The sequence below is a fragment of the Callorhinus ursinus genome, unplaced genomic scaffold (assembly GCF_003265705.2).
Source record: "Callorhinus ursinus isolate GAN/ISIS: 27379988/994484 unplaced genomic scaffold, GSC_fseal_2.0 scaffold21, whole genome shotgun sequence".
NCBI lineage: Eukaryota > Metazoa > Chordata > Mammalia > Carnivora > Otariidae > Callorhinus > Callorhinus ursinus.
The window spans coordinates 7,121,347-7,141,947 of record NW_027397083.1 but is presented as its reverse complement, the minus strand read 5'-3'; the positions used below and the strand labels follow the sequence as shown (position 1 = coordinate 7,141,947).

At 52.7% G+C, this 20,601-nt stretch overlaps 2 protein-coding genes across 3 annotated transcripts in view; both read left to right on the top strand.

Moving 5' to 3' along the window:
- ALKBH3 (alkB homolog 3, alpha-ketoglutarate dependent dioxygenase) overlaps positions 1-16,411 on the top strand; it is a 62,248-nt gene extending 45,837 nt beyond the window's left edge. The window contains exon 9 of one of the 2 annotated variants that reach the window (XM_025878321.2): positions 16,302-16,411. In XM_025878321.2, coding sequence (XP_025734106.1) covers positions 16,302-16,364 — 63 coding nt within the window. In that variant the 3' untranslated portion in view covers positions 16,365-16,411. Of the gene's footprint in view, positions 1-11,559; positions 14,206-16,301 lie in introns of those variants that run through there. The other variant, XM_025878318.2, reaches the window with a different exon arrangement.
- CUNH11orf96 (chromosome unknown C11orf96 homolog) lies at positions 6,745-8,057 on the top strand. Its single transcript, XM_025878322.2, has one exon. It carries the CDS (start codon positions 6,760-6,762, stop codon positions 7,468-7,470), a length of 711 nt encoding a protein of 236 aa, XP_025734107.1. The 5' UTR covers positions 6,745-6,759; the 3' UTR covers positions 7,471-8,057.
- Positions 16,412-20,601: the final 4,190 nt, after the last annotated feature.

Genomic DNA, 20,601 nt, shown 5'->3' with positions numbered 1-20,601 from the left:
CACACACACACACACACACACACACACACACACACACACACACACAGAGGCTGGGCCAAATACACCCATAGTACGGACTGACCCAAACAGCAACATCTGGAATAACCATCACCTCACTCAGCCCTTGGAGGCATAAGATCAACTCTGGGGAGACTCCTGGGTGAGTGTAGGGGGAAAGCCAGCTGACCAAGGCTTTTAGCTGGCCATCGGTCCATATGCCAGGGTGGCAAAGCAGTCACCGGAAGCGGCCTGACCCTCCTGCCTGCCCCCCCTACCCCCAGGAAGCAAGGGGGCATCTGGGAGCAGAACTGCCCCAACCCGGTTCTTTCTGCTTTATTCTGTGGCCTCCCCCGTTCAATGTGTCTCTGCATCCAGGGACGGACTTGGCATCCCTGCTCCCATCCGACCCGGGCTAGGGTACTGCAGGCTCCCTTGGAAACAAAACCCTGTTAATAGCTGAAGAACTGGTGGTTGCTTTTTTTAAACCCGGGCTCGGCCCAAAAGCCAAAGTGTGGGTGGGGATGGTGGAGGAGGTGGTAGCATAAGCCCCTCCCCAGGCTGCTACCATCTTCCTGCCCCATCTGCTCCCCCAGCAACCCCCTCCATGGAAGCCAGCCTCCCCCCGCAGTCTTAGCTTGGGCTGTTTGCCGCTCTTGGGCTCAAGAGGAAGCCTCTCCTTCTTGGGAACAGGTCACCTCATCCCTGATCCTCCTGAGGATTCTAAAATGTTAGAGCCTGGTGGGCCCCCAGTAAGTGAGTCTGGCCTCCTTGCATCACAGATAGGAAAACTGAGGCTCAGAGGTGGGAAGCAACTGGTTCAAGGCCACAGAGTACATGGTTGATGGAGCAGATACGGCATCCCGCGTGTCTGACGTGGCTGGTGCTGTTCCCATCCCGTCGGAGGGAAAGGGAGATGGGGTGGTACAGGCGAGGAGCACTGCTTTCTGGGTCAGGCACACCTGCCTGGCTTCCAGCACTGCACGTAGCACTGAGAGTGACCTTGGTGAGCTACAAAGCCCCCTGAGTCCTCATCTGTAAAATGGGAGCGATAGCGAGGCTCCCCCTCAGAGGACGCTGTGAGGATGATTTTAGGTGCGGTCCAGGCACAGCACCATCGGCAGAATGCCGGGCACATAGTAAATATTCAACAGATGACATTTCTATGTAATCCCAGGGCTACAAGCCTACTAAGGAAAGGGACCATCCTCATCCCCTTTCATGGCTATTCTCTGCCCCACTGGGCCCGGGGAGGCAACTTAGCCTGTCCTGGCAAAGCCCACACTGACCCAGCAAACTCAGCAAGGCCCAGAGGGCAACAGAACCCAGGCCCTGACGCCTGGGCAGACCCCCCTCCCAGAACCCCCAGGTCTGCCCACCCCTCCTCAACACATGCAGCTCTCACCCCATACCACCCACGCACCTTTGGAGGAAAGTAGGTATGGGCTGGGGGTTCTGTTGAAGGAGGCTGATATCCCCTGCTACCCCCCAGGACCACCTCTGGGCACCAGCAGTAACACCGTACAATGGAGACATGACTTAGTCACTTAGAGCCTGACCTTGCTGTGTCTGGCTTCTTCCTCTACCTTGTGAGTCAGGCAGAGAGCATAAGTCACCCAAACCCTCAAACACCCCCTGGAGTAGGAGTCTCTTGGTCCCTGTCCATCTTCTCAACCATGTTGGGGGGCTGGGTAGGTTTGAGCATGAGATAATGAACACAAAAGGAACTTGATTCTCATGCTTCTGGCATGCTGGGCACTCAGCTAGCTGCTTTCCGTACACTCATCATGGACTCCCAGCAGCATTACTTATGCGTTGAGGTACAAAAAGGGAGTCTCAGAGAGTAGGACCTGCTCAAGGTCACAGGATGAGCTCAGGGCAGAGGGGTTGGGATCTAGCTCCGCGTTCTCCTGACCCAACAGTGGCCCTTGGCTGACTCCTGTGGAGCTGGAGGGCACAGCACGTTCGAAAAGGCCACCTAAGGGCTGGGGTTGGTCCTGGAGGCAGCCTGAGAGGTGGAGAGCTGGGGCGGGGGGAGGGGGGGGGCTGTGTCAGTGGTCGAACAGAGGATTCTAGGTCATGTGGGAGCTCATTGCCGTCCTTGAAGGGAGGACCATCTCTCTACCCTCCCCTCTCCCCTTCCTGGAAGCCCCCTGTGAGCAGGGCCAGACTTGGAGTGGAGTGGAAGTGAAGGGGGCCGAGTTGGTTGCTAACCTGGGACCGTTGCTATGAGCCAAGGGCCTCTTTTCCTACTTTCACCTCCCTGGGGCCGGGTATGGGGAGTCTTCTGTCAAGGGAAGCTGAGAGGAGCGACCTAGGGCACCCCAGTCCCTTGGGGTCTGGAGGAGCTGTGCATGTTGGGAAGGAAGCCCTGGTGGAGATGCTGTTGCCAGGAGCTATGGGAGCAGAGGTCACGGGGAGCCGAGGAGCAGGGTGGCGGTCCACTCGCGAGGAACCCGGAGCTCCTGCTGTGTGCCAGAGCTGGCCCAGGTACTGGGGAGAGACGGAGGCTGGTAGGCCAGTGGGGAAGGCAGACAACACTGTTGAGGGGAACAAACAGGTAAGAAGGCCATTTAGTTAGTTACGTATAGAGTGACTGAGGGACCACTTGGAATAGGGTGGCCAGGGAAGGCTGCTCTGATGGGGCAGCATTTGAGCTGAGACCTCCACAGTGCAGAGCGATTAGTGGCTTGCCCCAGGCCCCACAGGAAGTTTCAAGTAGAGCCAGGCTAGGACCTGTCTCTGGACTGCCATTCTAATCATCTTCCTCCTTCTAGAAACATCCTTCTCGTGCATTCTGACATGTTCTCCTGGTTTCCCTCTTAACCCTGTTAGACATTGCTTCTCTGACTCCTTGACTGGCTCATCTGGCCCCCCAGTGTTAGCAGCTCGCAGCCCTTCTTTCTCTAGAAGGCGGGCTTTCACCCACTATCCCATCTGTACCCTGAAGATTCCCAAAGTGCTACTCCATCCCTCACCTCTTGTCTGAATTCTGCCAGTGTCCTGCTTGACCTTAGATGTCTAATGGCTCTCTTGGTTAGGACAATGCTGAGTCGATATAATAGAGACCTGAAATTAGAGTAGTTTAAAAATATTCAGTTGACTGCCTTCTCATGTAATAGCTCCAAGGGAAGTGGTTCAGGTTGGTAGATAGCCCTGCCCCACAGGGTCATGTAGGGATCCAGAATAACATGAAGGATCCAGGGTCTGTCTGGTAATCACTCTTCCAGTCGGTATGGGGAAAAACATGGAAGCTTAGGGTGGGAATTTCCTCACACGCAAGTGGGGCAGAAGTCGAACCGTTGCACAGATGACTCTTTTGACACATGGCCCAGTCTTAGCTGCAAGGGAACCTGGGAAATGTGACCCAGCTGATGGACCGCTAGCAGTCTCCGCCACAGTCCCCCTTCTAGAACCATGAGGACTTCCCTGCTTTGGTGGTGGAGGAGGTTCTGGCCCTGGGTCTCCCTGGCCCTTGACTTTGCCCTTGGCAAATTCCTTCTTGTTTATTACTCTCCACTACCACCTTACAGGGTATTGAAATTCTGTCTTCTTTGAACACGTATTTGGGCTGGAAGGATCATGGGCTTTTGAAGTCCAGCCTTGCAATTTTGTTGGTAATAATAATTCCTTCAAAAACTTGGTCTGCCTCTAGTCAGTTCCATGTGCCAGCAACCACACCTGGAGCTCCTTTCTTGTTGGAGTTATTAAGTCTGTTTGCCTTGCCCAACTCCTCTCTCTCTCATTTTAAATGAAAGTTATCCTAAAGACATCTAAACTAATAGATTTGAATGACAAGGCAGCAGGGCTAATATAATACTTTGCTACAGGGGTGGTCCCTCAGCATGGCCTCACAGACAAGCTTGGAGAGGGGTACTGGGGAGAGGCGGTCTGCCACAACAAGCCACGACAGTCTGATCTTCTTCTGCTCCTTGGACAAAACCAACTGGGCTTTCCAGCACTGATGATAGCGGGTCTCTGTATTATCTCCCCTTCTTCTCGCCTCTTCTTGCAAACTAGCCAATCTCTTTGCTGGGGTATCTGGCTAAAAGCATCATTGAGCAGCCAACACGTGCAACTGTTTTTAGCTCTTTCCAGCCATTTTTCAAGAATTACAGGCTCAGTAGGCATGTGGTCCGTCTTCCAAATTATCACAGGTAACGGTTTTAATAAATGTTTTGTCACAGCATAACACGGGTCACCAGCTTTCCATCCTCCACTCCTGGTTTCCGTATTACCACCTGTTGGCGAAGCCAGTGCCACAGATTTTAGGGTTTTTATACATGGCAGCTTTGCATTCCTGGTACCACTTTCTGTATTAGAGTACTGCTAAGCTGCTGTTAAAAGAAAATCCCAAATAAGATGGCCTTAAGATTATACAAATAAACTTTTCTCTCGAATAATATAGTTCCGATATGAGCACTCCAGGCCTCGCCCCCATAGGTGGAGGATTTTGATGGCTAGCCAGCAGACTCCACAATGGCCCTACCCCTCTCCAACCTTCCCGTCCCCGTCTACCACTCGCTCAGGCCAAATCCATCAAAGTCGACTTGATTCCTCCCACCACCCCATCTAATCCATCAGCAAGTCCTCTCATTCTCTCTTCGGGCACATCCCAAATCTGACCTTTTCCCTCCCTCTCCAGTGTCTTCACCCAGTCCCCATCTTCAGTGTCTTGTATCGGGGCGGGGGGGCGGCGGGCGGTGATGTCACGCTCTTGTAAGTGGGCTCCCTGCTTCTTCCACACCCCTCCCTCTCCAGTCCACGCCTCACATGGCAGCCAGAGTGAGCTCTTAAAAACAGGGCTCCCTGCTCGGCAGGGAGTCGGCTTCTCCCTCTGACCCTCTTCCCTCTCGTGCTCTCTCTCATTCTCTCTCTTTCAAAATAAATAAAATCTTAAAAAAAAAAAAAAAAACAGGAATTGGAGCATGTCGCTCCCCTACCCCAAACTCCCCAGTGCCTTACCATTGCCCTCAGAATAAAATGCTGTCTCCTTAACGTGGCGACAAGGCCTTCTGTGCCTGTCCCCACTCCTCATCCCCCCTTCCCACTCGGCTTTAGCCACATGGCTTTTCTCACTAGCTCTTCCCTGCCTTGGTGCCTTTGCCCTAGGGTCCCCTTTGCCTGAAACACTCATTTGATCACACTCTGGTTCCTTCTTTGTACCGCACAGGGCAAAGGGCTTCAGGGTGAGTTTAGAGTGAGGGCTTAGTTGCGAAGTCACCTGGGTCTGAAACTCAGCTCTGCTGCGTACCAGCTGTGTGACCTTGACTAAGTTGCTTAGCTTTTCTGTGCCTTGGTTTTTCTATCTGTAAAGAACAATAATAAAAGTACTTGTTTCCCAGGGGTGTTGAGAGGAGTTAAGGCATGAAAAGTACTCAGAGCATGGCCCATATTAAGCATGCAGCAGTGTTATTATTGTCCCTCAGGGTCACCTTAAATATCACCCACGCCGAGAAGCCTTTCCTGGCCACCCCTTCTGCACCTTTCTCCATCTGCATCCCTCTCACACCACCCAAGAACCGTCTTGTTTCCATGTTTATTGTCCGCCCCACCCACTGGAATGTAACTCCAGAGCTGGGACACAGGCGGTCCTTAATGAATCTGTTGAATGGCTGTGGAAGGAATGGAGGCCAAATCCCATCGATTCCCTTCATTCCCGTGGCCCTGTGAGCCTAGCTGGGTGCCTGTGGGAGGCAGGGTGAGCTCCACCCTGTGCCTGCCACTCTTGAGGGCCCTGGGGTCTGGGGCCATGCTCACAGTTCCCTCTTGGGAGTCAGGAAAACCAGGGGACCTGCTCTTAGAAGCCCTAGGGGCACAGGTGGGTACCAGCCCTCGGGCCGGGACCATAAGAGAGCGCCCTGTGCAGTCCGCTCCACCTGGTTCCGTCCGTTCCTAGAGGACTAGCTACTTATCCTCTCTGTGCCTCCACTATCTCATATGTAAATTTGGGAGAATACCAATTACCTCACGGGGCTGTTAGGAAGATTAAGTCGGGTAATATATGTAAAACGAAGCTCACTGGCTGGCTTGGAGTGAAGCTCTCCAGATTGTAGTTATTATCATTGTTATTAGTGCCTATCCAAGTGTCATTCTTCTGAGCATGAATAGGGGGCTGGTGCCCGAGGGACTTGGGGGTGGGGCTGTGAGGAGACGGAGAGAAGGCGGCTAGGGAAGGGAAGAACCGGGATGGAATAATCGGGGTGCGTTTTTATTCGTGCATGGCTCTGTGCGTGTTTGTGTGTGTATATGGATTCGCGTTTGTCTGGGGAGGGGTGACAAGGATCCAGAGAAGAAACCCAACCTTTTCTCCGAACTCAGTTCTGGGGAGTTAGGCGCCCCGGCTCTCCCCGCCGGAGGAGGGCTGGGAGCTGCCTCCACCCCGCGCCCAACGCAGAACCCGCCGCGGAATCACCAGCGTCTTGAATGTGTGCATTTGGGATCGGGGAGGGGGAAGGGGACCTGCGCCGCCACGGCCACCACGGTCCGTACGAACTTGGGGATCCCAGGACGGACAGTGGCAGCCTCAGTGCGGCCGATCCGAGCCGCCCACCCCCACCCCGCCGCCGGCTCTCCGGCCACCCCGCCCCGCGGCGTGCTCCCTGGGCCTCGGATGCTCCCGGAACCCCGCGGGCGGGGCCTGCCTTCCGGAGCCGGGTTGGCTGGGGGCGGGGGGGCGGGCGGCGCTAGGGAAAGGGCCGTTACTTTCCCAGAGCGGCGGGGCGACGTCAGGCGGAAGGGCGCGGGGCGCGCACGCTTTAAATGGCATTCGCTGTCATCCGAGCTCGCGGCCGTGTGGGCAGGAGCGGGCTATATAAGTGGAGGGCCGGGCCGCCGCGGGGCAGACGGCGACAGACGCGGCGGCGAGCTCCCGGTAGCGCAGCCCAGCAGCCGAGCCCCGCGTCCCCCGACGGGCCCTCCCGCCCAACCTCCCGAGGAACGCCGACCCGGGCCCGCGAGGGCCGCCGCCACCCCGCAGCAGATTTGGATCCCCCGCCCGGCGAGCCCCAGGCTGCTGCCTCCCGGGGGGCCCCGGCGCAGCGGCCGCCCCCCGAGAGCCCCGGCGCCCCGCCGCCGGGCCCCGAAGACGCCGGCAGCGCCATGGCGGCCGCCAAGCCCGGCGAGCTAATGGGCATCTGCTCCAGTTACCAGGCGGTGATGCCGCACTTCGTGTGCCTGGCCGACGAGTTCCCGCAGCCCGTGCGGCCCGCCAAGCTGTCCAAGGGCAAGGGCCGGCTGCGGCGGCCGCGCCAGTCCCGCTTCAAGACGCAGCCGGTGACCTTCGACGAGATCCAGGAGGTGGAGGAGGAAGGGGTGTCCCCCATGGAGGAGGAGAAGGCCAAGAAGTCGTTCCTGCAGAGCCTGGAGTGCCTGCGCCGCAGCACGCAGAGCCTGTCGCTGCAGAGGGAGCAGCTCAGCAGCTGCAAGCTGAGGAACAGCCTGGACTCCAGCGACTCCGACTCGGCCCTGTGAGGGGCGCCGCCCGCCCGGGGACCCGCGAACCAAGCCCCAGAGGGTCCGGGCCCCGCACCCCGCGCCCCGGGGACCCGCGAGGACCTGGACCTCTCTCCGGGCTGCGAGCTGCTCTGTGCGCCCAGCGCTGCGCTGGTCCCGGGCCGGAGCGCGCGGGGGTGCCGGGGAGGGGGGCCGCTTTCTTTGCCCTTGTAAATGTTTATTTTTTAACTCTTCCCAGTACGGACTCTGCCGTGAGTGTGTGCGGGAGGCGCGCCCGCGCTGATTCGGCCCTGGGTCGCCGGGGCTCCCCCGAGAGCCGCTCCACGCCCTTGTCTGATGGTTTGCAACTCCGATTTTGCACACCGCTCCCCCGTGCCCCCCAGCGCACACCCGTTCACACTCACGCCAACACACTCTCGCTGAACACTTTTATAATTGTTAGGCGCGGCTGATGGGACTTGGGGCGCAGCGCAGCTGCGGCCGGAGGACTGATATTTATTTTTGCATTGCGATGGCTGACGGCGTTTATTTAAGGATCTTTTTACTTGGATATGTCTGTGAGGCTCCCGAACGGAGACAAATAAAGTCAATATATTTGCACAGTGCATTTCTCCAGGCTCTTGACTTCTTGAACCTTCGGGGCCTAGGCTCCCGAGACTGGGGGAGGTGGGAGAAGGATGTGGCAGGAATGGGGGGCCAGGGATCCCCGGGTGGAGGTAACTCCACAAGCTTCAATCACCGGAACGGGGTCGCGCCCGCGGTGCCCGGGGCCATTACCCTCCTCCCCAAGTGGACCCACACCCGGCCTAGAGCGCTCCTGCCTCCCTACTCTGTTCCCCATCGCCAGCGTCCGGGATGGAGCGAAGCCGCCCGCGAGGCGAAGGTCGGCGCCGTGAGGACGGAGAGAACTTTCCTTGGCGCGGCTGACCTCTCAGGGAGGCCGGGTCATCGTCCCGCACTCACCGCAGAAGATCCCACTCACGCGGCGCCCCTTTCAGGCGGCGGGTGGGGCGCTGCCCGGGCCAGCAGCGGGAGACCTGGGCGGGGATACTTGGGTGGTGGGACCCGACAGAGTGCTGCGGGTCTCCGTGCTGACTCAGCGCCGTGCTGGGCGCCCCAAGCAGACAGCGGCCGTTTCGGTTCTTCGGTCCCCTTTCTCCAGCTTCCGTGGCCCTCTTCAGGCCTCTTCAGGGAGGGTGGGGCATGTCTTTGGTCGGAGCCTGAAGGGCGCTTGGATACCACCAAGTCTTCCCACCCCCTCTGTTTACAGATGAGAAGACAAACGGGAGAGGGAGAGGTCACACGGAACGTAGCGGCAGCGCAGTCAGCTGTCGTGACTCCGCGTCCAGTGCTCCTTCCATCACACGGGTCCCTTTCCGGTGCTCTCCGGCAGCTAGCTGGCCCGCTCTCTTGCCTACACCCTAAACCCTCTGGGTTGGCAGTGTAACACTATCACCTGGCAATAAGTGGCGATCTGTGTAATCAGCGTTCGGTCGAGGAGGGCAGGTCCCCGCACTTGGGGCCCCCACCCAGCCAAGCTCTCCAGGATTACTCCAGAGCTGACCCACCGTGGCCAGGCCCTAGGCTGAGTAGTTCAGAGATCCGCGGAGAGCTTGGGTGCTTTCGCTACCGCTCTCTCCCGAGATTGCCAGTTTCTGTGCTCGGGTGCCCTCTGGTGGTGGGGGCTGGTGCTGCGCTCAGCTCGGCCCCGCAGGGCAACTGAACTGCCTCTTGAGTCCGCACCTCTCCTAGCGCGGACTCGGTAGCGCTAGACTGCAGAAAAACGAGAGAGCCGAGGAAGTGAAACAAAGAAACAAAAATAGAACCCACAGGGCCTGAAAGAATGTCCTCCCATCTGGCTCCGACGGAGGAGGCCGGGCCCAGGGCCTTGGGGGCTGGGGTCTTTGGCGCTGCCTAGCCCATGGGAACACACTGGCCGCCGCAGTCCACGGCCACAGTTTCATTGTGGTGGGGGTTCCTGCCAGAAGGCCCTTAACTTCGAGGGCCACAGCCTGGCCAGGCAGCAGTGAGTTCAGGCTTTGATTCCAGTCTCTGCTGCTGCATGGCTAGGCTGGTTTGAGACACCCCCCCCATTCTAGTCCCTCACCCTCCTCCCCTGTCTTGTTGCAGGTCTTGAGCAGTGGGTCCTGTTTCTGCTGTTTAATTGGTGGGTGCCCCAAGCCTTCCTGGGGGGGCGGGGTTCACACCCTTCACATTGAGATCCTAGGTACCCAGCTCCCCTCGGGGCACCGCTCCCCTGCCAGTACCCTTTGCCCCCGAGAGCCTCTTCTATTCACCTTCAGCACCAACCCCAGCTGAAGACCTACCTGAAGGGCCTCCTTGGGTCACCCTGGCCAGTCTCCAGGGGTTGTCGTAGGACCTGTTGCGTATCTGATTGCTCCTGTTCCTGTTTAGCTGCTGGGAGGGCTGAGCAGCCAGTTGGAGCTTCAGAAATGTTTGTTGGGTTAAAATCAGTAAAGGGGCAGTGAAGATCAGTGCCTATCTGGCCTATGTCCTGGTTGGCTTTATTTGTTCATCACAAGAAAAAACAAGTTACCCATACTCCCACCACCCTGAAGTGAATTATGATGTTATGCATATTTCTTTTCTTTTATAAAATGGGTTTATGTTCCAAATACTATTTTTAATCTGCTTTTGGCTACCTGGATTTGTATTTAACGCCCGTATGTATGGCTCTACATCATGGTTTTTATAAAATTCTGTTGAATAGATACTGCACATCTAATTAAGCCAATTTCCCTCTCTTTGGTATAAAAATGATGTCGTATTTGTCCCAGTTTCTTAGTATCACCCGTAACTAGCCATGAGCTCTAAGGGTTGGATACAGAAAGAAGTTTAGAAGAGGCAGTGACCCCAAGAGCAGTTGGGGGAGGGGGAGGAGGTTGGGGGGCTGTATGGTTAGAGGGAGCAGGCTGGGTCTGGGGTGCTGTGGCCCTCTGGTTCTGAACAGGTCTGCCGTGCACAGAGGAAGAAGGAGGGCAGATGGGGCATCGGGGTGCTCCTCCAAGGTCCCTGTGGAACTTTTGGGGCTGGGCTGCTCCTTGTGGCTTGAAGATGGTCCAAGGCAGCACACAGCTCCAAGGAGGCGGCTGGGCTGGGAGGTCAAATGGTGGAAGAGGAGGAACCAGAGGGAGAGAGATGGTTCTGAGGGAGCAAGAGAGCATGAGAACCAGCAAGGCAGAGAGGAATGAGGCCCCTGAGGGAGACAGGGAGACTCCGGAGACCCCCAGAGATGGTGAAGTACAGACAGCTACACACTCAGACGCCAGGAGCCCCGGGAGGTGTCAAGAGATGAAGAATCAGGGCCACCACTGGAGAGAGAGAAGAAAGGCGGGTGGGGGGAGGGGCCCACAGAGAGTAGGAAGGAGGGCAGGCGGCTGAGAAAGGGCTCTGGAGAACAGGCACTGGGGGAGAGAAACCAGAGACCACGCCTCTCGGGAGCTGTAGAGCCGGCGGGTGCCTGGGGTGGGTGGAAGCCTGCCCAGCCGTCTGCCGTCTGCCGCTGGGATTTACAGGCTTGTCCAAGGAGACGCCTCCTTCCTACCCTTCCCCACCTGGGCCTGAGCCCACAGTCCTAGCCTGGGTGATGAGTTTTCAAACAAGCTGGAGCCCAGAGGTAACAAGTGGCCGTCCCAGGCCTGGCCTGGGGTAAATGTTTCTCTTTGGTCCTGGGAGAGAGATTGATCAGGGTGCTTCTCAGACTGGTTTACAAGCCAGCTTAGCCTCTGCAGCCCACTCCGTGCTGATTCTGGGCCCACTCGCTGTGGCGCTGAGAGGGAGGGGTTAGCTGCTGTCCCAGGGAACTGGGATCAGCCGTGGACTTGGGGTTCCTTCCTCAGGGAGCACGTGTGGAGTAGGCCCTAGACCCACTGAGCTCTGGCAAAATGGGGAGGGGATAAAGGGCACCATTTAGTGAGCACCTCCTGTGGGAACTTGACTTTCATCCTGATTACATTTCCCAGGCATTTTACAGATGAGGAAACCAATAAGGATCAGCGGGATTCAGTTTCTCGCCCAGTGCCGCCCAGCTTGTCTGTGGTGAGCAGGGTGGCAACCCAGTCTAATTTTTTTTTTTTTTAATTTCAGACTTCTCAAATCCTCTGTCTAGAGTATGAACGAACCCCAGTTCTTACCGTAACCTCCCGTGGCAGCCGTGAGAATGGGCCTTGCAGACCTCTTGGGACAGGGGAGATACTTAGCAGAGCAGCCCCGGCTTTGACATCCATCCCATGCGCCCACGAGCTGCTCGCCACCAATGACCGTGTGCACAGCTGAGGACATGAGGACGGAACCAGTCCCAGGAGACGCCGATTATTTTTCTTGGTCGACTTTGGCTCGAGAATTTCCCAGTGGGTCTGCTGAAGCTTTCTTAGACTGCCACGGTCACCTCTCCCTATCTCCTTCTCTCGGGGTCACTCTTGCATCGAGACCCGCCCTGCTGAGTCCCCCCAGGCCTTCACTGGCTCCTTCTAGTTCATTTCCCACACGCACGTCTCCTAATGACATCCTTGCACACTTAATCCTCTCTTGGCGTCTGCTTCTTGGAGACTCCAGGCTAGCACACCCTTCCATCCCCCAGCAGGTTCCTGAGGCCGCCATGCGTCTCTCACGGGCACCCACCGGCACAGGGGAGGAGGCTGGGCATCATTTCAGAGAGTACTGTAGAGTACATTTTAGATCCCTCAAAGTTGGCCAAGCAAACGTGTGTCATCGTGGTCAGCCAGCCCCGCATTCTGGATGGGCAATAAGCACGTGTGTGGGGCGAGAGGACCAGGGCCTCCCACAGAGACAAACGTCCTCTCAACTTATGCTCAAGGCCATATGACTCAGGAGGACCACCTGCCCATTCAGCTCCCAGGCGCAGGGCAGAGACTGCTAATTGCCCACCAACACTCATTTTCCCCTTCCTCCAGGGCAAACAGCCAGACTCTAGGTCCCAGATGCTCCTGCACATAGGTCTCTCAATGTGATTAAGCTTTTTGCCAATGGCATATACTGGCAAGGGAAGCGTGATTCTCCCAGTCCTAGGCCTTAAGGTGTACCCTCCCACCACCCCCATGCTCTCTTTCCCCTTCCCACAAGTGGGAACCTGGATGCACCTCCAACCCAGCGGTGATCAAGCTGCCAAGGCCAATGGCCTAGAGGATGGCAGGGCAACAGGACGGAAGGCCCCCCAGGCTCCTGGATGACTTTGTGGAACCCAACAGCCTGCCAATCTGGAATGGTCCTCATAGACTATTACATGTGAAAGAAACACATTTCCCTCTTCGTTGAGCCACCAAATCATTATGGGCTCTCATTCTTATAGCAGCCTTCCCTGACCCTAAATAAACAAAGAATAATACTGGCAGTTTATTATTTGCTGTCTTAGCAAAACCCCTACAATATGAGGCATTGACTTAGTGGTTTTGCTGCAGGTGGGAAGCGTGCAGACATTGCAGGCTGGAAAGTTGGAGACTGTAGTTATACCTTGGAAAAACAGCTGATAAAACCATTTTTATTACGCTTTGGAAGGCCGGTCATGTGCTGGCTGAGTTCACAGCTCTAGCAGAAGTGGCTGGAAAGAGCTGGAATATCCGTGTATACTGGTTGCTGTTCTTTGTGGCTTTCAGCAGATTATTAAAGAAAGACCTGAGAGATGGAAAGGAATAGAGAATATCTAGAAACATGGCGCCTGAGAGGTGAAAGCCACCCACCCTTCTTTGTCATCCACATAGAAGGAAATCAGCTATTGTGGCTTAGAGCCTTTCTGGAAGACCACCCAGGAGACCCAGCACAGGATCCAGCCCAGGAGTGAGGTTAGGTTAAGGGTATTGTCTTCCCACTCAGACTTATTGTTTCAGAATTCCCCCCCAGTGGCCCTGGCCCAAATGAAAGTTAGATGGGCCAGAGCAGGAAACAAAGTAATAAAACAAGCTTCAGAGCTCTGCTGAGAAAACATCTTTGGGTGTGGTTTTTGGCACCTGGAACTAGCTAGAAGCACCTAGACCAGAAGCCTTTTGAGGGGATTGCCAAGAAAAGTAGGCATTGACCGGTGATTACAACTGTTTGAGCCCCAAGGAGGTCAGACCTTTTAACACCTACTTCAGAAGCGGCCACAGAGGACGATGGGGGAGGAAGAATTTTCCAGAACTGGGTTGGCCAGATTAGCCTCATCTGCCAGAGCAAGTCCTCACCAGTTGCCAGGACAATTTGTTATGCACCAGTGACTTTTTTTTTTATTTTAATTCCACTATAGTTCACATACAGTGTTATATTGGCTTTAGGCGTACAATATAGTGATTTAGCAATTCTAGACATCACCCCATGCTCATGACGACAAGTGCACTCCTTAACCCCGTCTCCTATTTCACCCGTCCCCCCACAACCCTCCCCTCTGGTAACCATTGGTTTGTTCTCTATAGTTCAGAGTCTGTTTCTTGTTTTTTTTCCTCTCTCTCTCTTTTTTCCCCCCTTTGCTCATTTGTTTTGTTTCTTAAATTCTACATATGAGTGAAATCAAATTGCATTTATCTTTCTCTGACTTAACTTACTTCACTTAGCATGATATCCTCTAGCTCCACCCATGTTATCGCAAATGGCAGGGTTTCTTTTTGATGACCAAGTACTACTCCATTGTATATATCTACCACTTCTTTACACAGATGGACACTTGGGTGGCTTCCATATCTTGGCTACTGTAAATAATGCTGCTATAAACACAGGGGTGCATGTATCCCTTTGAATTAGTGTTTTTGTGTTTTTTGAGTAAATTACCCAGTAGCGCAATTACTGGATCATAGGGTAGCTCTATTTTTAACTTTTTGAGGAACCTCCATACTGGTTTCCACAGTGGCTGCCCCGGTTTGCATTCCCACTAACAGTGCACGAGGGTTCCTTTTTCTCCACAGCCTCGCCAACACTTGTCTCGTGTGTGTGTGTGTGTATGTTTTAATTATTATTTTAGCCATCCTGACCTGTGTGAGGTGGTATTTCATTGTGATTTTGACTAACATTTCCTTGATAATGAGTGATGCTGAACATCTTTGCATGCGTGTACTGGTGACTTTTGAGTGTTTCTCTTCTTCCCTTTTACACATGGGAGTTTGACTGTGGTTTCCCCATTCCTGTCCAGCACTGTACTTGGGTGTGCGGCGGGGTGGGGGGGGGGGTTGCTGCTGGCGGGGGGAGGTGGGGACAGAGGAGCTGTCTTGAAGTTTACATGTCACTGGGCCATGAGGAACCATATGTGGCTCTAGAGAGGACTTCCTTTCTCCCAGATAAACTGTACTTTGGCTTGGAGTGTAGCCAGATCGAATTTGGGATTGACGTGCTCGGAGAGGGGGTGAGTGTGTTCTGTGGTGGGAAGGGAGATCTCACCCATATCTGGTAGCCAGTCGGACAGAGCAGAGTTGAGACTGCCTATGATCCCCTGAAATCCATCTTCTGCATCTTTCTCTGCATGGGGCTAGACTGAACCCCTTGGGCCTCCTTTGCCGTGAGCATGGCCATGTGCCAGAGTTTCCTGGACTCAGCAAGCAAGCAGTGCATGCCATGCTGGACTGAGGCTTTAAGACTGTGGGCATGTCCCTCTTGTTCTTCCCAGAAGAATGTAGGCCTGCCTGCAGTCTGCCTTTGACCCAGCATGCGGGCAAGGCCTGGGGACCTCATGACATTGAGCTAGCTGCCTGTGGAGGTGGAATGAGGACTCAAGATGGGCCATTAGCTGAGAGAGAAATGAGCTCCTGTCTTCCCTAAACCATCGCATTCCCGCTGGATCTCTTTGTATGAGCTAGGCCTTTGCCTTCATCTGCAGCAGGGCCAGAGGCTGTTCACCACCCATCTGACCCAGAGCAGATTTTCCCACATCAGAAGAACGTCCCATTCTCCTGACTGGGGCAGGGACATCAGCTTCCCACCCCGGAGGATGCAGCGGCTCAGGACCAGGACAGGAAGCAAACAAACTTGGATCCCTAATAAATCATCCAGGGAATTGTTTATCCAAAGAAACCACAAAAGCCCATAAGTGTTTAGGCCCCAACACAGCCCTAAAGGAAGACATATTTTCTGTCATCCACTTCAGATGAGGACAGAAGACAAGGGGGAGTCTTCCAGAGGACTGACCACCCGCTCCCAGGGCAGGAGTCCTCACAGTCCCTACCCAGGACTAGTGGGCTTTGCCCATGTTCTGTCTTCTGTAGCTGGTACCTATTACAGTCTTATTTTCTCTGCTTCACCATTGCCTTCACCCTTGGTCGGGTGGGTGGGACAAATGAATTGTCTCGTAGCCTGCTGGTCATCAGACCACAAGGAACCACATCTGAACCTGGTAGAGAGGCCTGTGCATCACTCAAAGATCTGGAGTATGGTAACTTTGGTGTCTCCCTCAAGGAAGAGGATTGAGTGTGTCCTGCTTATGGGAGAATGAGCCAAACACTCAGGTGTTTGGTGGCTGCAGATTGGTAGTGACCCCCTAAGATCTGTTGTCCTGTTTCTGCTTTGTGGTCTTCTCTCAGAGAGGCAATTGTTTTAGTAAGATTTGTTCATTCATAGAACGATGTTTAGTCAGATTTTTTCATCTATTCCGTGAGAACATTTTTTTTTTCCTGGCCATTGTTCTTTATCTGGCAGGCTTTGCGGATCTTTCCCAGCCTCCCCCTCCCTTTTTTAGCATTTTTGTGTTGGTTCTGTGCTAACTCAATATAAGAAATTACGTGCCATGAAATGAGTTGGATTTTCATGCCCCAGATTTTCATGCCCTAGAAGGTTCTTTCGGGGAGTGTAATTTTGCTGGCTCTTTTTGAGATTTGCTGCCACTGGGTTATTGTACTATTTTCTCTGCACATTAGCTGCTTCACCCCAACCTGCAACACCATGAACCAGTTCGTGAACAAGTTCAACATCCTCTATGATCGACAAGGCATTGGCAGGCAGATGCGGGGCCTCTTCTTCTGAGCAGGTACTTGAAGGGACAAGGCACAGGTCGGACAATGGCCCCACAGGGGAGGGGTGTCACACTCCCATTAGAGAAACCTCCTGTCAGTAATAAAAGGGGAGCAGCCCCACAGCACCCCTTAAAAAAAAAAGCCTCACCTGCAATGAGGCTTTTCCATCTCTACTCTTGCTTCTCAGATCTGTAGCCTGTGTTCATTATTATTATCATCTAGGTTCATTAGTTTAGGTTGGTCGTTCTCAACCGGGGGCAGTTTACCCTTTAGGGGATATTTAGCAATGTCTGGAGACATTTTTGGTTGCCACAGTCTAGACTAGGGATTGATGCTACTGGCATCTGGTGGGTAGGACCCAAGGGACACTGCTAAACATCCTACAGTGTATCAGCCCCTACAACAAAGGGTTATGTGCCTGAGGTTGAGAAACTCATCTTTAGAGTAGGCCTTTGGTTAAAGGTGAAGTATTTTGGCCCAAGTTCTTTGAAGTTGGCCACTCCTGGGCTGGCTTGTTCTTCACCTCTCCACCTTCATGGCTTTTGTGTGAAATTTTTGTTTCTGCCAGTCTTTATGTATTTTTGAATCTGTGGTTTCTGTAATGGAGTCTGCATTATTTTTTCTGTTTACCTTTTCACTTTCTGAACGTCCAGGAAGGAAGAGGGAATTTGCTTCTTCCTGCTTCAACGTTCGTACCAAAATCTCTGGGGGGATACTTCAATCTAAAACTTCAGCTCAGATGTTTTAGTTGAACCAGGGAATATGAATTCCGGCTTCAAAACCACCGACAGCGCACATTTGAGGTTATGAATTCTCAGGCAAAATGCTTGCTTCCTCAATTCAGTGCTAAGATCTCTTTGTAGGTTTTAGTGAGGATAATGAGTGGGGCGGGCGGTGGCAGGGGGGATGTACTCCTAGTTTCCCCCCTAATCTGATGGAGATCAGCTTTGTGCAGGGCTGGTGTCTTCCATTAGTCTCCCACCTTGGGTTGACCCTTATTTCTCATCTTTATTGGCTTGTGAGTACTAAAGCCAAGGTCACATGATCTGACAAATGCCCTTAAGGTGAACGGCAACCTCCTGCCCTGCCCACCTCTCTGGGCTCCTAATTTCACCTAGATTTTGACTTCTGAACGTTTTATACTTTCTTGCCAGATCCTTGATTAATTTTTTTAAGTTCTTATTTTAACCAGCTTTGTTGTTGTTGTGGCTTTCAGCATAAAAATCAGTGAGCATCTCTATTCCACCGTCCTGCCTCTACACAGAATCTCTGTCCTTACCTCTCTGAGCCTCTACTTCCTCATCTCTAAAATGGGAATCATTGCAGAACCTCTATCACCTCTCAGAACCTTCTGTGAGGATTAGTGAGGTAATAAATGTAAACCACCCAGAACAGTGCTTGGCAGATGGTGGGTGGCTCGTGAGCATTAGTCACTCCGTTTCTCTTTTTCCCAGTCCCTTCCAGTCCCTCCTTCCCCTTTCCCTGTGGTGGGAGAGAGCCTCAGGGCAGCAAATCTCTGGTCGCCAGCAAGCCCTGCTGGCCACAGACCCTGCCAGGACCCCACCTCCTGCCCACGCCTCTGCTTCTGGTGTCAGCTCCTTAGCCCTGCAGAGCTTTCACTGTTTCCTCTCACTGTTTCCTCCCGCACTGGAAAAGGGCCAGGAATACTGTTTCTCTCTGTCAGCACCCTTCCCCAGCCAGCCGGAAACAGCTCTGTCTGCAGAGAGGCACAGCCACCTGGGCAGGTTTGCCTGTTCTACAGACCTGGGGTCACATCTCCCCACCTCCTCCCCGCTGCCCCCACCCCTCCCCAGACAGGCGTGGGGGCAGGGGTGAAGCTTCCTTGATTTTTTGATAGCTTTTAATTTTAATAATCTCATATTTAGGGGAAAAAAGGTGCAAAAATAGTAGAGAGAACTTTTGTATATCCTTAAACCCAGATCCCCCAAGAGTTCACATTTTACATCATTTGCTTTATCATTTTAGCTATTGGTTTATCGATCTCTCTCTCTATATATATACACATATACACACACATACATTACTATTATTATTGTTTTTTTTATTTTCTGGACCATGTGAGAGATGCAAATATGTACCCTTTAGTACCTCTTAGTGTGTGTTCCTAAAAACAAGGACATTGTCTTTCATACCTACAGTGCTGTTCTCAAATTCAGGAAGTTAATATAAATGTAATACTATGATGTAATCTATAGACATTCATATTTTTCCAATTGTCCCAATAATGTCCTTTATAGCAAAAAAAGAAAACCCTGTTTTTTTTTCTTGTCCTGGATCCAGGATCACACGTTACACATAGTTGTCAAGTTTCCTATCTGGAATAGTCCCCCAGTCTGCCCTTGTCTTTCATGATCTTAACATCTTTGAAGAGTATAAACCAATTCTTTTGTAGAACATCCCTAAATCTGAGTTTGTCTGCAGTTTCTTCATGATTAAATTCACGGTTATGAATATTTGACGCGAATACCACAGAGCGATATCATGACCTTCTCAGCACATCGGATCAGGAGGCACGTGGTGTCATTGTCCCTCACTGGTGATGTTCACTTTCATCCCTTGGTTGAGGTGGTATTGCCAGGATTTTCTACTATAGAGACAGGATTTTAAAATAACCGAGCATAAGGAGGAAAAAAGAGAGAGGCAAACCAAGAAACAGACTCTTAACTACAGAGAACACACTGATGGTTACCAGAGGGGAGGTGGCGGGGGAGGGAAGGGGGGGTGAAATAGGTGATGGGGGTTCAGGAGTGCACCTGTCGTGATGAGCACCAGGTGAGGTATGGAAGTGTTGACTCACCTACATTGTGCACCTGAAACTAACATTACACTGTATGCACTAACTGGAATTTAAATTAAAACTCTAAAAAAAATAGAGTTTCGGTTAACTTAGGGAAAAAAAAGGGTTTTCCTCATTGTAATTAAGAAGTATTTTGAGAGTAGATAAATATCCCATTCCTTGTGAAACTTCACCCTGTAGTTTTAGCATCAGTTAACGATTCCTTTTTTTAAAAAGATGTACTTACTTGTTTAGAAGAGAGAGATCGCGCATGGCGGGGAGGAACAGAGGGGGAGAGAGAGAGAAACCCAAGCAGATCCCACTCTGAGCTCGGGGCCCGATGCGGGGCTCGATCTCACCACCCATGAGAGCACGACCTGAGCAGAAATCATGAGGCGGCCGCTGAACCGACTGTGCCACCCGGGTGCCCCCAGTAACAATTCTTGCCCGAATCAGTTTCTACTATGATGTTCGTCAACTGGCAGTTTTTCAAAACTCCACCATTTCCTCTGCATTCGTTAGTCGGCATTCTAACATAACAGAGTCCTCCCCCACACCTTTATCCGTGTGCTCATTTATTTATATCAGGTTGGACTTGCGAATTTCTGTTTTATTCAACACCTTATCATTTTTACTATCATTGTCTATGTGGAGGCTCAAACTGTCCCAGGCTCGGTCAGTGGGGGCCCAGGAGCATTTTAACTGTTCGTCCTGCATCTAAGAGCAGGGCCTGTGTTTCTTCGGCTCATTGCCAATCCTAGCTCCTAGCACAGCACCTAACATTTTTTTACTTTTTCTTTCCTTTTAATTCCAGTACAGTTCACATACAGTGTTATCTTAGTTTCAGGTGCAGAATATGCTGATTCCACCTTCCGGAGATCACTCAGTGCTCGTTGTGACAAGTGAACTCCACTCAGTGCTCGTTGTGACAAGTGAACTCCACTCAGTGCTCATTGTGACAAGTGAACTCTCCATCCCCTTCACCTGTTTCACCCATCCCCCTCCCTGTAACTGTCTATTTGTTCTCTGAGCCTAACATATTTTTTTATTATTATGCTATGTTAATCACCATACATTACATCATTAGTTTTTGATGTAGTGTTCCATGATTCATTGTTTGCGTATAACCCCCAGTGCTCCACGCAGAACGTGCCCTCTTCAATACCCATCACCAGGCTAACCCATCCCCCCACCCCCTCCCCCTAAAACCCTCAGTTTGTTTCTCAGAGTCCATAGTCTCTCATGGTTCGTCTCCCCCTCCGATTTACCCCTCCTTCATTCTTCCCTTCCTGCTATCTTCTTCTTCTTTTTTTTTTTTTTTAACATATAATGTATTATTTGTTTCAGAGGTACAGGTCTGTGATTCATCAGTCTTACACAGTTCACAGTGCTCACCGTAGCACATAC

Coding starts and splice junctions, on each gene's coding strand:
- CUNH11orf96 (XM_025878322.2), top strand. CDS start 6,760: ATGGCATTCGCTGTCATCCGAGCTCGCGGCCGTGTGGGCAGGAGCGGG.